The 12,576-nt window shown below is 42.3% G+C and overlaps 2 protein-coding genes across 2 annotated transcripts; one reads left to right on the top strand and one right to left on the bottom strand.

Moving 5' to 3' along the window:
* Nucleotides 1-704: 704 nt before the first annotated feature.
* LOC124659892 (pto-interacting protein 1-like) lies at nucleotides 705-5,094 on the top strand. The gene is made up of 8 exons (XM_047197705.1): nucleotides 705-882; nucleotides 1,462-1,552; nucleotides 3,212-3,462; nucleotides 3,549-3,675; nucleotides 3,875-4,148; nucleotides 4,232-4,364; nucleotides 4,440-4,526; nucleotides 4,612-5,094. Exons 2-8 carry the CDS (start codon nucleotides 1,468-1,470, stop codon nucleotides 4,756-4,758), a joined length of 1,104 nt encoding a protein of 367 aa, XP_047053661.1. The 5' UTR covers nucleotides 705-882; nucleotides 1,462-1,467; the 3' UTR covers nucleotides 4,759-5,094.
* LOC124659891 (probable receptor-like protein kinase At5g18500) lies at nucleotides 5,050-10,250 on the bottom strand. Its single transcript, XM_047197704.1, has 8 exons — nucleotides 9,931-10,250; nucleotides 8,461-9,148; nucleotides 8,251-8,355; nucleotides 8,016-8,138; nucleotides 7,514-7,684; nucleotides 7,302-7,431; nucleotides 5,718-5,927; nucleotides 5,050-5,516 (listed from the first exon to the last, which is right to left on the bottom strand). The coding sequence occupies exons 2-8, from the start codon at nucleotides 9,129-9,131 to the stop codon at nucleotides 5,385-5,387; spliced, it is 1,542 nt and encodes a 513-aa protein (XP_047053660.1). The 5' UTR covers nucleotides 9,132-9,148; nucleotides 9,931-10,250; the 3' UTR covers nucleotides 5,050-5,384.
* Between the last annotated feature and the right edge of the window lie 2,326 nt (nucleotides 10,251-12,576).

Consider the following 12,576-nt stretch of genomic DNA (forward strand, 5'->3'; position numbering starts at 1 on the left):
CCTATTTCGAACTTCATTCTCGGTTAGATGATGTCATCAAATCTCTTGCAACTGATAACTAGCACGAATCACGAAGTAAATCTAACGGTGTAGGAGTCAACTGAGCGTGAACTAGCTGAGAACTAGCAAAAACCCTTTATATTTAGATAAAGTTGTGACAGTTATTTTAAAACGAAAGGAATATGTAGCTTAAGTTTATAGTAGTTAAAAATATACACATGTCATGATAGCAAGAATAGCAGGGGACGGTGGGTTTCCGAGCATTGTCCAATTGGCGGGTGGTGGTGGAAACGGGACGGGATCCTCTAACGTTAAGGTTTAAAGTCAGGTAAGCTACAGTATGCTGACTTCTCTTCATCTAAATTATATGATTAAGTCCAAAATAACATTAATTATTCTACACAATACTAATTTATGTTATGCAACCAGAGTAATTACATATAGACAAAATTATGGTGTAGTAAAATTTAGTTAAAATTTTAATATCTACAGTAATTGTCTACAGTAATTAATTACATCACATAACTATGGCACTAATGCTACTTTGCCCTGACTTTACTTCATTCTTTTCCCTGACTTTGCTCCTCCACGTTAGAGGAGCCGGTTCCGGTGGAAACGGGCCTCCGCGAGAGGAGAGAGAGAGAGGGTGGGAGTAATAAAAAGGAAACGGCCGGACAGATGAAACAAACCAACAAGCAAGAAGAGGAAGGAAGAGAGAGAGAGAGGGAGGGAGGCCACCAGGGCAACGCAGCAACCAAAGGGGGAAGGGGAAGGGCGAGGAAGACCGCGTCGTGTTCCTCGTCCCGCCTCCTCTCCTCGGACTCCACCCCCTTCGCATTGCTCCTGAATTCCGATTCGATCAAGAAGAGGAACGAAGGCAAGGTACTATCCTCCTCTGTTCTTGTTCTTTTCCACCGTGCTTTCCTACTGGTGGATTCTTTTGGTTCTTATCTCGTGTGCGACGGCCTTTGGGTTCAAGATTTGTTTTTTTTTCCTTATCTCGGATTACGATCTTTTATTTGGGCGATCAACCCTTGATGTCGGCGGCGAACATAAATCACGGAAAGGAACCGCCCGGTATTGTGAAACGGTGCAACAAAATATTCCCCAAGAAAAGTCTCCTAATTGGCGCTTTCATTCATTTATTATTAGTGTATTATTGTTCATCGCATCGCAATGATGCGCATACTGTATAGGTGAATGACGGTTTCTCCAAGAACCGTCTTTGTTCGATATTTTTTCTCGGCCAAGAATTAAGAAAGAAATGGGCAGAGAAATATCTTCAGGTTCCGTTCTGAAAGCAATATTATTATGTTTCGCTGGGTTGGAAGGATTTAATGCAGGATTGACACAATCAGTGCATGATTGATTCACGCAATCTATTTTGCACATCTGGATGGAATAATGGAGATAGTGTGATGAAAACGTATTATTTTATTTTATTTTGTTTCTGAATTTTAGGGAGCGATGGGGTGTTTTTCATGCTGCGGGGCCGATGATGTTGGCAAGAAGAAGAAGCGCGATGATCCTTATGTTCCGGTCCCTGCCCCAGGTTGCTAATCCTCTCTCTGTTTTACTACACATTGCACATGGTTGCAAAAATTGCTTTGCAGTATGAATCAAAACTGATTGTTATTTGTAGATTTGATAGTTAAGTGTTGTTGAATATTGTTCCAAACGCTGTGGTTTCTTTTTCAATGAAAAAAGGGAGCCGGGGAGCGATCCCTGTTATTCTAAAAAAAAAGTTAAGTCTTGATCATTCCCCTTGTTGATTGTGCAATGGAAAGGAATAGTGCATTGTTTGTCATCCTAAATGTGCAAAGAATACTTTTGCATAATAAATACAATTTCCAGCTTCCAGTTAGTTTACTTAGCTGTCTCCAGAAAATAAACAATAATTCCACTCTGGATCATGTAATACTTATAAAAAGTGACGATCCAGATTTAAAACTACTACAATACTGCATCGCATTTAGCAAACAAAATTTATAAACTGACAGGTCAACCCAGATTCAAGATAGGATTTCGTATGTAAATGTGTTAAATTTTCTAAAATCTGATACATACAAATTTACTCCCAAGAGATAGGGGAAGAAGTGGTTACCAACTCTGGATGGAATAAATTGGTCTAGTAAAAAGAGAATAACCCCAATGTGGACAATGTAATTGTAAAATGAGATGTGTTGAACCTGATCCAAAACCAAAAGTAGTATTCCCTCCGCCCCAAAATAAGTGACTCAACTTTTTCTATATCTATTTTTTGACGGAGGGAGTAGTACAATACTATACCACATTTAGAAAGGAAATCCACAAACTGACCAGACTCAAGATAGGATTTCTGCTGTAAAATGTGATGATAAAATATCTTAAAATCTGGTACCTTTAAATCTACTAATGGGATAGGGGAAGAAGTGTCTACCAAAGCTGGATGGAATATTCAACTGGTTACATAAATTGGTACACATGTGGGCATCCCTGTCAGAATTTCTTCCAGTTCCAGGTCTTTGTCTGAAAAACACTATATCTATATGCTAAAAAATCTTCATTAGAAACATCTCGTTAGTAAATCTTGTCTACACTCCAGTTCCAATTCCAATAGATAACTCCAAAGTCGAAATTCAAGCAATTCAAACTTTGTGAAACCTATGGCGCTTTTTCTCCTGATGGTTAATCAATGAAGATTAAAATGGAAAAATATTTATTTACTTCAAGCATCTCAATTGAGGAGTCCTATAAAAATCAAGCTAATCGATTATCTCTGGTCTAACCAATTCATTACTTTGAAAACTCTCCCCTACTGTTAGCTAACAATCTTCTTGACTGCGGTCTTTGGGTTTAGTTGTACCCAGCGGCACAAGCTGATGAAAACCTATCGGCACTTAAAATATAATATGATTTACAATCAATTCTTAGGTATCTTTTTACATACGATCCAAGCCGATTTTTTTTGACGTACCAAGGATCTTTTTACATACGACCACCACCGATTCCAATCTAATAGTTAAGATATGATTTACAATCAATTCTTAGGTATATTTTTATCCAGCGCAAATCTAAAAATTCAGCGTCCATGCATCAAAAAAATTCGGAAATGCATCTTGTTTATATATGCATACTTCGTGTGCCAAAATGTGCCACTGAAAACAAGAGTTTCCTAAGCGCTTTAATTTCTTTTATGTTTTATTTAAATCTCTTAAAAATTTAAATGCAGGAGGTAACAATGGATATAACCGGGGTCCAGCCCCTACCCGTGCCATCCGTGCTGGCAGAACTCAGCCAATCGAAGTACCAGACATTCCCCTTGAAGAAATGAAGGAAATAACCAAGAACTTCAGCAGTGATGCTCTTATAGGAGAGGGGTCGTATGCGAGAGTTTTCTTTGGTGTACTGAAAGATGGCAAGAAATGTGCGGTGAAGAGGCTCGACTCTAGCAAACAGCCTGACCAAGAGTTCCTTGCGCAGGTTCAAACCCTCTTTTGTTCTCACATAATCTCTCTTCACATAGATACCCCCAACGGACTGCTGATTCACTTCCATTTCTTTTGCAGGTGTCAGCTGTTTCAAGACTCAAGCATGACAATGTTATCCAACTTCTTGGGTACTGTGCTGTAGGGAGCACCCGTGTTCTTGCTTATGAATATGCGACAAGGGGCTCCTTGTATGATATTCTCCATGGTGAGGAACAATAACTAAGCCTTCTACTTTCATAGACTAGTGTGTTGCATTCGCGACAGAAGCTTTCAGCCCTAAATTGAACAGCATTATGCCTGATGAGATCACATATCATTTGTAGTTGACCTCATTTGTGTCAGTACTCAGTAATATAAGAGCTATTCAAGCTTCTCTAGCAAAACTGATGGTTCCGTGATCACAGGTAAAAAGGGTGTCAAGGGATCCCAGCCAGGACCAGCCTTATCCTGGATGCAGCGGGCTAGGATCGCCGTAAGCGCCGCAAGAGGACTCGAATTCCTCCACGAGAAGGCAGAGCCACGTGTCGTCCACCGTGATATCAAGTCCAGCAACATAATGCTCTTTGACAACGACGTTGCAAAGCTAGGAGACTTTGATGTCTCCAATCAGGCCCCTGACATGGCTGCACGTCTTCACTCTACGCGTGTTCTTGGCACCTTTGGTTATCATGCTCCTGAGTATGGGCCCAGTCAGCTTCAGTGCTTGTAGATTCAGATAGGCAAAAATGATGTGCCCCGTCATACTTGCTGGTTTCTGTCAGGTACGCGATGACTGGGCAGCTTAGCGCAAAGAGCGATGTCTACAGCTTTGGAGTCGTGTTGTTGGAGCTTTTAACTGGTCGCAAACCAGTTGATCATACGCTTCCCCGTGGCCAGCAGAGCCTCGTGACATGGGCATGGAGCTTTTTTTCCCAGATTCTTTGGATTCTTGATAGGATGGAAGATAAAACACTGTTTTGCTATGTGCAGGCTACGCCAAGGCTAAGTGAAGACAAGGTGAGGCAATGTGTGGATCCAAGACTTGGACAGGAATACCCTCCGAAGGCTGTCGCCAAGGTAAAAAGTCGAATGTGTTTATCAAGCAATGCAATGTACAAATATTGAGTGCCTGCTGTGACATTAACCCCCATGTTGTGTCCAGATGGCTGCAGTGGCTGCCCTGTGCGTGCAGTACGAGGCGGATTTCCGGCCCAACATGAGCATCGTTGTTAAGGCTCTAGCGCCGCTGCTGAACAGCCGGTCAAGCAACAGGCCCGCCGCCTCAGCCTCTACCGCTGCCGTTGAGTGAGCTCCGAGTGGCTGCATGTGCTGTGATTCATTTTTCGACACGACGATTGCGTGTACGCGACGAGCTGGTGATGTTTAGGGCCTTTCGCCATGGTTCTTGTGGGGTGGTTTGGTGTGATGTTGTACATTTTGAGGGGTGGTGCGGTGTGGTGTGGTGGGATTTTCTTCTTCCCTGGACAGGGGGGACCTGCGCTGCAGTACATTGTGGCAGGCAATCCCTGCATCGTTTGTGGCCTCTCGACCTCTCGTAGCCAGCAATACACTTCCTGTTTGGTCATTTCTTCCCTGGAAATGGTTACTTCAAAGTGGACAAGATCCTTCCATTGAAAAACTATCATTCACAGATTTGTGGTTCAGCCAGTACTACAACTGTACACACTGCTAAGAACTTACATCAGCAAATTGTCAGAATCACTAGTGTAATCACAGATAAACTGTTAACTAGAAAACCATTACCCTCTCTACAAATAAATCATACATAAAACGGTTACATCCAAGGAAAACCAATAAGCTCTTCTGTATGCGAAGATTCAGCGCCTTCGTTACCAATTCGTCAGCAATGTGAAATGGTGGTATGCTGGCCCTTAACGGACCCAAGAAATGTGATAAGGGAAAACGTCTATGCGCTCATTTGGAGGAGGAGGCTCTGCTCCTGCTCGGTTTGGAGTCTGGGTTGTCACTCTTGTCCGTGTCGGAGTTATTGTCCCTCTGTGAATCCATCTCGGTGCTCCCTCCACGGTTGTGCCTGGATCTCCTGTCCTGTTTATATACATAATTTTTATACTTTCATTACGAGAATGAATCAAAGGTCAACTAACATGTGTGAGACTAAGTCCAACTTAATTGTAAGACTGATTAATCCCACCATGATTTTGGATGAAATGTTTCAAAAGAAAAAAGAAGCAATAGACAGGACTGAGTAAAGACATGCATGAAGTAAACAAGCATCAAGTTGCTTACCCCACGCGGAATTGGGTCATCTGACTCCAGCATCCGCACAACTTGACCCATCTTTGGTCTCTTCTCTGAATCCGGATCCACGCACCTCAAAGCTGTTAGAAGTGCACGCTTCAGAGCTCTAGTAGAAGGACGTGTCTCTATGGTGGGATCCACAACTTCATCTGAGCGCCTGCTAGCAACCATCATCTTTAGCCAGTCAACAAGATTTACCTGCAAATGACATAATGTCATTTGTTGAGTTACGAAAGCACAAGGAAAGGGCCCCTGTTTTCATCGAAGAAATAGCAGAAGACAATAAGTGGCACAAGAAACAGATAGATATGAGCATTGTATTTTGTAGCACACTAAGTGGTCAGTGGTCCTTTATCATACAATGGCCAAGTTACGCCCTTTTGAGACCAAAACAGACATACAAGCGCGCACAAGGTAATGTGTGCACAAACACACACGAGTTCACCCTAGCTGCCTATAAATGTACAAAAGCTGAGGATAAACCTGTAACCTCATGGTAGATAGAAATGCACTCTGACCGGCCAAATGATGCTATATATTTATGCACAGATGGACTCTATTTACTGGTACAGATAATATGTTTACAAATGGGTTGCCGCAAATTGTGTCAGATATGGATACAAATACAGAATAATATCTGGATTCTTAGTGGAATTCCAATTTGACCTCTGATTTGGAAAACAATATTATGTTAGGTTGTTTCGACGAAGCAGACATCAATACGGCATCCGATTTTCCATTTGATAAACTTTATTTTGACACAATCTGCAAGGAAGTTATAGGATATTCGCGTCTAATAAGTACGCGTTCGGTTCACATACATATTCCAACAATATCCAAAAAAAATGTGTTCATTAATACTGATATTTGTATTCATATCTGAGTAAAGAAGACAGGAGCAACAGTGGAAAAACTAAACAACAACCCAATCCGTACCACTATTAATTACCCTAGTTTTATGCCAGTATTATCAAGCCAAGAGTTGCTATAAGTTGGCCCTAAATGTTACACCGTGGCTCGGGACATGACCTAACAGGTTAGCACAACAATCTACATCAATGCTTCTAGCCTATCCGACTCAGGGACAGCTTGGTTGTAATGTCATGCTTCATAGTTAAGATAGTGCTGAATATGTTCAGATGCTAGCCATGTAAATTGCAAAGCTAGGAACTCTAAAGTATATGTGTAAAATCAATGTTGTAATGTCACTTATGAGAAAGCAACACAAGTATCACAATATGTCGATCTCCAAGGACAGTGGCATGGCTAAAGAGGCCAAAAAGTAGTGCGGACACTCTGTATTGTTGACTAATGTTCATATGGGAATTGGCGTAATACATCTTATACTCTAGTGCATCTTGATGTTATATAATCACACAGAACAGAACTGCTTGTATAGAATAATTTAAGTCCTAATAGACACAAATTAAACTTGGAGTAAGATTCAGTTTGAGATAAGCGTCCTAATGTTGCCATCGTAATCATATGTTGCCACTTGATAATACGGGCAAGGAGAATGCATCTGACATGAAGATTAGTCTCAAACAAATAGTTTTGGCCACTCCTGTATACCTCATTCGATGGGCGACCATAGTCAACAGGGTCCCTCCCTGTGATCGCCTCAAGAATAACGACTCCAAAGCTGTAAATGTCACTTTTCTCATTTAAAAGTCCAGTGTTTGCATATTCTGGTGCCACATAGCTGCAATGAGTAAATGCAGCACATTATTAACAAGCATAACATAGTGTAACTGTACTCTTGGATCACGAGTTGCACAACATACCCAAAGGTTCCCATAACCCGAGTAGTCACATGACTCTTGCCAGCACCAAGAAGCTTGGCTAAACCAAAATCTGATACTTTAGCGTCAAAATCATCATCGATCAAAATATTGCTGGATTTAATGTCACGGTGTACAACTTTCGGTTCAATTGCCTCATGCAAGTAAGCAAGCCTGCAAAGAGGTACCCGGTAAAAAAACAGTCAAGCATTCAGTAAGAATGAAAAATATTTGAATTGATGTGTGACACAATAAGATAGACATGCTATTAGGAACTTGTGCAGCTTAAGCTCTGTTATGCTCACTTCCATCATGAATGACATTATGGTACAGACAAATTAGTATTTAATATAGCGAAATTAGCCCCACATGAAAATATTATATAATTTTGTGGCCTTCTTTTAGTTATACAATTTTGAGACCTTTATATTGGAATATCTGAAGTTGGAGTGACAAGATAAAAATAGATAAACAAAAAGAAAGGGCATTTCCAGGAAGAACTCACGCTTTAGCTGTCCCAAGAAGAATCTTTATACGGGCCTCCCATGTAAGGGAGTCACGGTGACTCATAGCTCCATGAAGCCATTGCTCTAAGTTTCCATTGTTGACATACTCATAGACAAGTATCCTAGAAAAGATACTTGAAGTTAGGACTGAAGGTCAAGAAGAAGAATTTTGCTTGGTAATAACCAAAGTTGATAAGAGGTATAGGAGGAATATGACAAGGACAGTACAAGTACCTCTGAGTACCCTCCACGCAGTAACCAAGAAGACGGACTAAGTTCTTGTGGCGAACATGACCAATAGCCTCAACTTCTACTCTGAATTCCTTCTCAGCTTGCCCTCTGAAGATCATAGAACATCATTTGGAAAAACGAAGTCAATATAAGGCAGGATAATGTGGAAGACTTCAGAGTTTAGAACAGGCAGGTCAAGCAAGGCAATCTTACAGGTTATTGAGAAGCTTCTTGACAGCAACAGGAGTGCCATTGACAATCTCGCCACGATAAACTACACCATATCCACCCTCACCAATAATGTTATCCTTTGAAAAACGGTTAGTAGCCATTTCCAAATCCCTCAAAGTAAACCAATGACCCCAACCAAGGTAAGAGAACTCGGGCATGCCAACCAAAGGTGAAGGAGCTGTTATTCCATGGTTTGAAGCTTGCCGGAAATTTCCTGACCCTCCTTCTTCGGCTGACTGGAAGCCTGCGTCCTTGTCCGTGTAACGGAATGATCCAGAGTGGCTCTCATCCCCACGTCTCGATTTGCTTACACCCAAATGGACCATGACCTTGTCCGATTCGCGGTCATTAGCCTTGTCTTGGATTGTTAGCAGGACTCCATCATGTGCCCCATATTCGCTCGCCGGGACTTGCTCCACTCTGACTTCTTTGATCTCCTTAGAAATGGCAGGGATTTGTGTGATTGGAATATTTGCAGATGCTCGTCTGGTCCTCTTCCTACTCCGCATAGTGAGCCAAACCGTGAGAAAGAAGACGACCACCATGAACACTCCCAAGGCGATGCATACGACCTGCCATACTTTGAGATGCAAGGGGCCAGTTGGCTGGGAGAGATGATCCTGCAGAGTTGGGGACGACGAATGCGCCTCCATCGTGGACTGTCAGTGTCCTGATATATAGCATACAAGAAAAATATGTTAGCTGCCCATCTTGCTCAGCTCCGCATATATAGCACACAATGCAGGCAATGCTACCGAGCTTAACACGCCGGCTAACTAAAGGGAACTGCACTGCGGGCGTCTACATCCATGGTACAAGCTCATAATAAGATGGACTGGTTCCGGAAGTAAATAGCGGCAATTAAAATTTCTTGCTGGTACATAATCTTTGGGCTGGAAGGGAAGCAAAGACAAGGTGTTACTAGGCTGTACAAGGGGAATAAATTCGTGTGATGGTGACTGATCGCAGTACCGACACACACAAGGTTCAACAGCTAGCGCATTTAATCTCCCCCCATGTTTTCAGCCGTGGAGGAAAGTGTGGCTGGATCATCGCGTGAGAAGTCGGCGTTTTACACGTGAAGCAATCCACTAGCAGCATGTACTACCTACTAGACTACTAGTAGTTGCTAGGCATGGTTGGAGAAACTTTCACATCTGAACGCTGTGGCCAGCGGAGGAAGGAAAGCTCCTTCAATTTCTAGTTCTTTCTTTCCTAGTAGCTCGATTTTTTATGGTACTTTATCGACAATTCTGCTAAATAACTCTCTCAACACAGCGAGCCCTTCTTTTCTGAAAATTCAACCAAGCAGGAAAAGCATTCGCCCAAGAGAGGCAAAGCAACCGCGAGAATAGCGCCGACGAGCAGCCCGAGATCCAAAACAAGAAACCCCGAGAAAGCACAGGAAACATCAGCGCATTGCAGCAGAGCAGGAACAAGAAGAGCGCCCACCTGAGAGATCTCCAGATCTTCGGCACGCACAAAACAGCGGAGACGGAGGATCGGCCACAGCGGCAGCTACATCACCCGGAAGAGCAAGAGCAAGAAACAGGGCGATCCTACCGGCCGGATGAAATGTCGCCTTTATTCCTTCAGATTTGAGGAAGGGGGAGAGGAAAGGAGAGAGGAGATATATGAGTAGAGAAGGGTTGGTAAGTGGTATGTGTGGAGTATTTCGCGTGCTTGCTTTGCTCTGCGCCTTTGTTTTCCAAAGAAACGCAAATGGTGAGGCTTGAGGAGCTGGCTGTGGCTGCTGGGAAGTGGGAGGTGGTAGAAGCAGCAGTAGGAAGGATTGAGTGGGTGCTTTTTTTTCCTCTCATTTTGCCCGTTGTTTTACTAGGGAACAGTAGCGTTTTGCAACGGACCAGTACCGAATTAGAAAGGTCGCGAGCCCTCCGTTGCAACATGTGCGGCTACTTCTCTCTACTGCTCCTCTATACTTTTGTGTATCTTAGTTAAAAAAATACTTTTGTATCTAGATAACATTAAGTAAGTTATTATTTTCCCCCGAAAAAAAAGTAAGTTATTATTTTAGAATGAAAGGAGTAATAGAAATGGATGTGGGTGGTTGGTAATTTTGAGCAGTGCCCCTCTCAATGATGTCTCTACTTCGGTGAGCTGGTTATGTTCCTCTGTCTTTCTTCACTGGCGGTATCGTTGTCTACTTTCTATCTGTGCTTTAGGGTGAGCTTCTTCAACCTCCGATAGGCACGGTGCTCTACGAGTCAGAACAAGAAGACAGGGGCCATTATTAATTTTGTTGTATATCATGTGCCCATTTTGTTTAGCCTTATTTGTTGGTGCAGTTACTTGAGCATAGCATATTTAGAATTTATGTTTGAAAAATAAACTGCTGATGAAATACCTACGTATGCAATAAATTTCTATAAAATGTTACATCTCTTGGAGTAGTAGGGCAAAAATAGTGTGGGTCCATGCTTACATATTAATCCTTACAACCTAAAGATGCACAAAATATCCAACGTTTTCCTCCTGCCATTAAGGGAATGAAGGTAAAAACTTACACAACAATATTGTTGCACGCCGCCGACTACCAATAGGAACCTAGTGACACCCTACTATTGATAAGGACTAGGGTGTGCGGGAACCGGTTGCGCCGAAAGGCCATTTTACAGGCTGGAGAGGGTAGGCTGGCGGCATGGCAGTGACATGGATTCTCGCTGGGAGATGCGATAGTGATGTGGCAGCGAGTCGGCAGCAACACAGGGACAAGACTGGACGAGTGGATGGGAACGCCTGAACTAGGAATAGAAGAAAGTAAGTATATTTCTCTTATATGGGTCGTGGCATCTATGATATATGGGTCGACTCAAAATCATAAGGGTGGACCACAACTCGCCAAATCTCCCTGGCCCCCTCTGAATCCTCCCATGAAAGCAAGTAGAAGTTCCATAGCAACCTTTGCTAATGGACCTCCGGTTTCTACTCCGAGTCCGACTCCAACAGAAGCGGTGATGAAGAAAAGGTGGTGTTGTCGGAGTTGCTATTTCTTCATTTGAGCCAGCACGTTCTATCTTTGGTGTGCCAAAGAAGGACAACCATTCTCCTTCATGCTTCATGCTCACCAAAGATTGATTGATTGTTGTTTAACGCAACATTGTAATCATGTTTTTTTAATGTAAATTGGTGAAGAAACATCTATGGTAAGCTATTATCCTTGGGAAGAAGATTGGTTCTCGTTAACTCAGTACTAAGTAACATGGCCATGTATATGATATGATTCTTTCAACTACCGAAAGGAGTCTTAAAAGATTGATTTCCGATCAAAATTCTTTTGGCTAGGTGATAACGGAAATAAAACGGTTGGCTACATGAAGTGTGATTTGCCTCCCTAAAGACCACGAAGGACGGAATTCATGACATCGAGGTCAAGAACAGAGTCCTTTTGGTAAATGGATTTCCAAGCTTCATTCTGAAGATGGATGAAGATGGAGTGTGGTGAACCCTTCTTAGGAGAAAGTAAGTTGGCTCATTTGCGTTATCTCAGGCTTATTGGAAACCAGGAGATTTCCACTTCTGGGTTGTCCTTATAGCAACGAAGAAGTCCTTCTTTCCGTATGGTTATTTCTCAATTAGAGATAGCTCGGAAATTAGGTTCTGGGAGGACAAATGGCTAGGTAACGCCACACTCCGAAAACAATATCCGGCCTTGTACAACATTGTGCGCCACAAAAGCGATACACTCGCTAAGTTGTTGGAAACTTCAGCACAAAATGCGTCGTTTAGAAGAGATCTTGTTGGCACTAGGCTAGCATCTTGGAATGCTTTGCTACAACGTTTGGCCTTGGTCGATTTGACGCAGGGGTCAGAGGTCATATGAATTCTGATGGAATTTGCATGAGAGTGGAAAATTCTTGGTAGATTCTTTGTACAAAGCTCTAAGCCAACAAGAGTTGTCAGTTGATAATAATAAGAAAATTTGGAAGATGAAAATCCTGCTCAAACTAAGATTTTCGAGTTGTATCTTCGTCGAGGTGTAATTCTTAACAAAGATAACCTTGCAAAACGTCATGTGTCATATGTCATTAATACGAGACTATAAAATAATTATTCTTCCAATGCAAATTTGCTAGATCT

This window comes from Lolium rigidum, chromosome 6 (genome assembly GCF_022539505.1).
Source record: "Lolium rigidum isolate FL_2022 chromosome 6, APGP_CSIRO_Lrig_0.1, whole genome shotgun sequence".
Taxonomy (NCBI): Eukaryota; Viridiplantae; Streptophyta; class Magnoliopsida; order Poales; family Poaceae; genus Lolium; species Lolium rigidum.

Excerpts from the sequence above, each read along its gene's own strand:
- LOC124659892 (XM_047197705.1), top strand. The coding sequence starts at position 1,468 with ATGGGGTGTTTTTCATGCTGCGGGGCCGATGATGTTGGCAAGAAGAAG. Across the intron at positions 3,463-3,548 it reads ACCAAGAGTTCCTTGCGCAG|GTGTCAGCTGTTTCAAGACT; the intron begins GTTCAAACCCTC and ends TTTCTTTTGCAG. Across the intron at positions 4,149-4,231 it reads TTTGGTTATCATGCTCCTGA|GTACGCGATGACTGGGCAGC; the intron begins GTATGGGCCCAG and ends GGTTTCTGTCAG.
- LOC124659891 (XM_047197704.1), bottom strand. The coding sequence starts at position 9,131 with ATGGAGGCGCATTCGTCGTCCCCAACTCTGCAGGATCATCTCTCCCAG. Across the intron at positions 5,928-7,301 it reads ATGGTCGCCCATCGAATGAG|GTAAATCTTGTTGACTGGCT; the intron begins GTATACAGGAGT and ends TGTCATTTGCAG. Across the intron at positions 5,517-5,717 it reads ATGACCCAATTCCGCGTGGG|GACAGGAGATCCAGGCACAA; the intron begins GTAAGCAACTTG and ends GTATATAAACAG.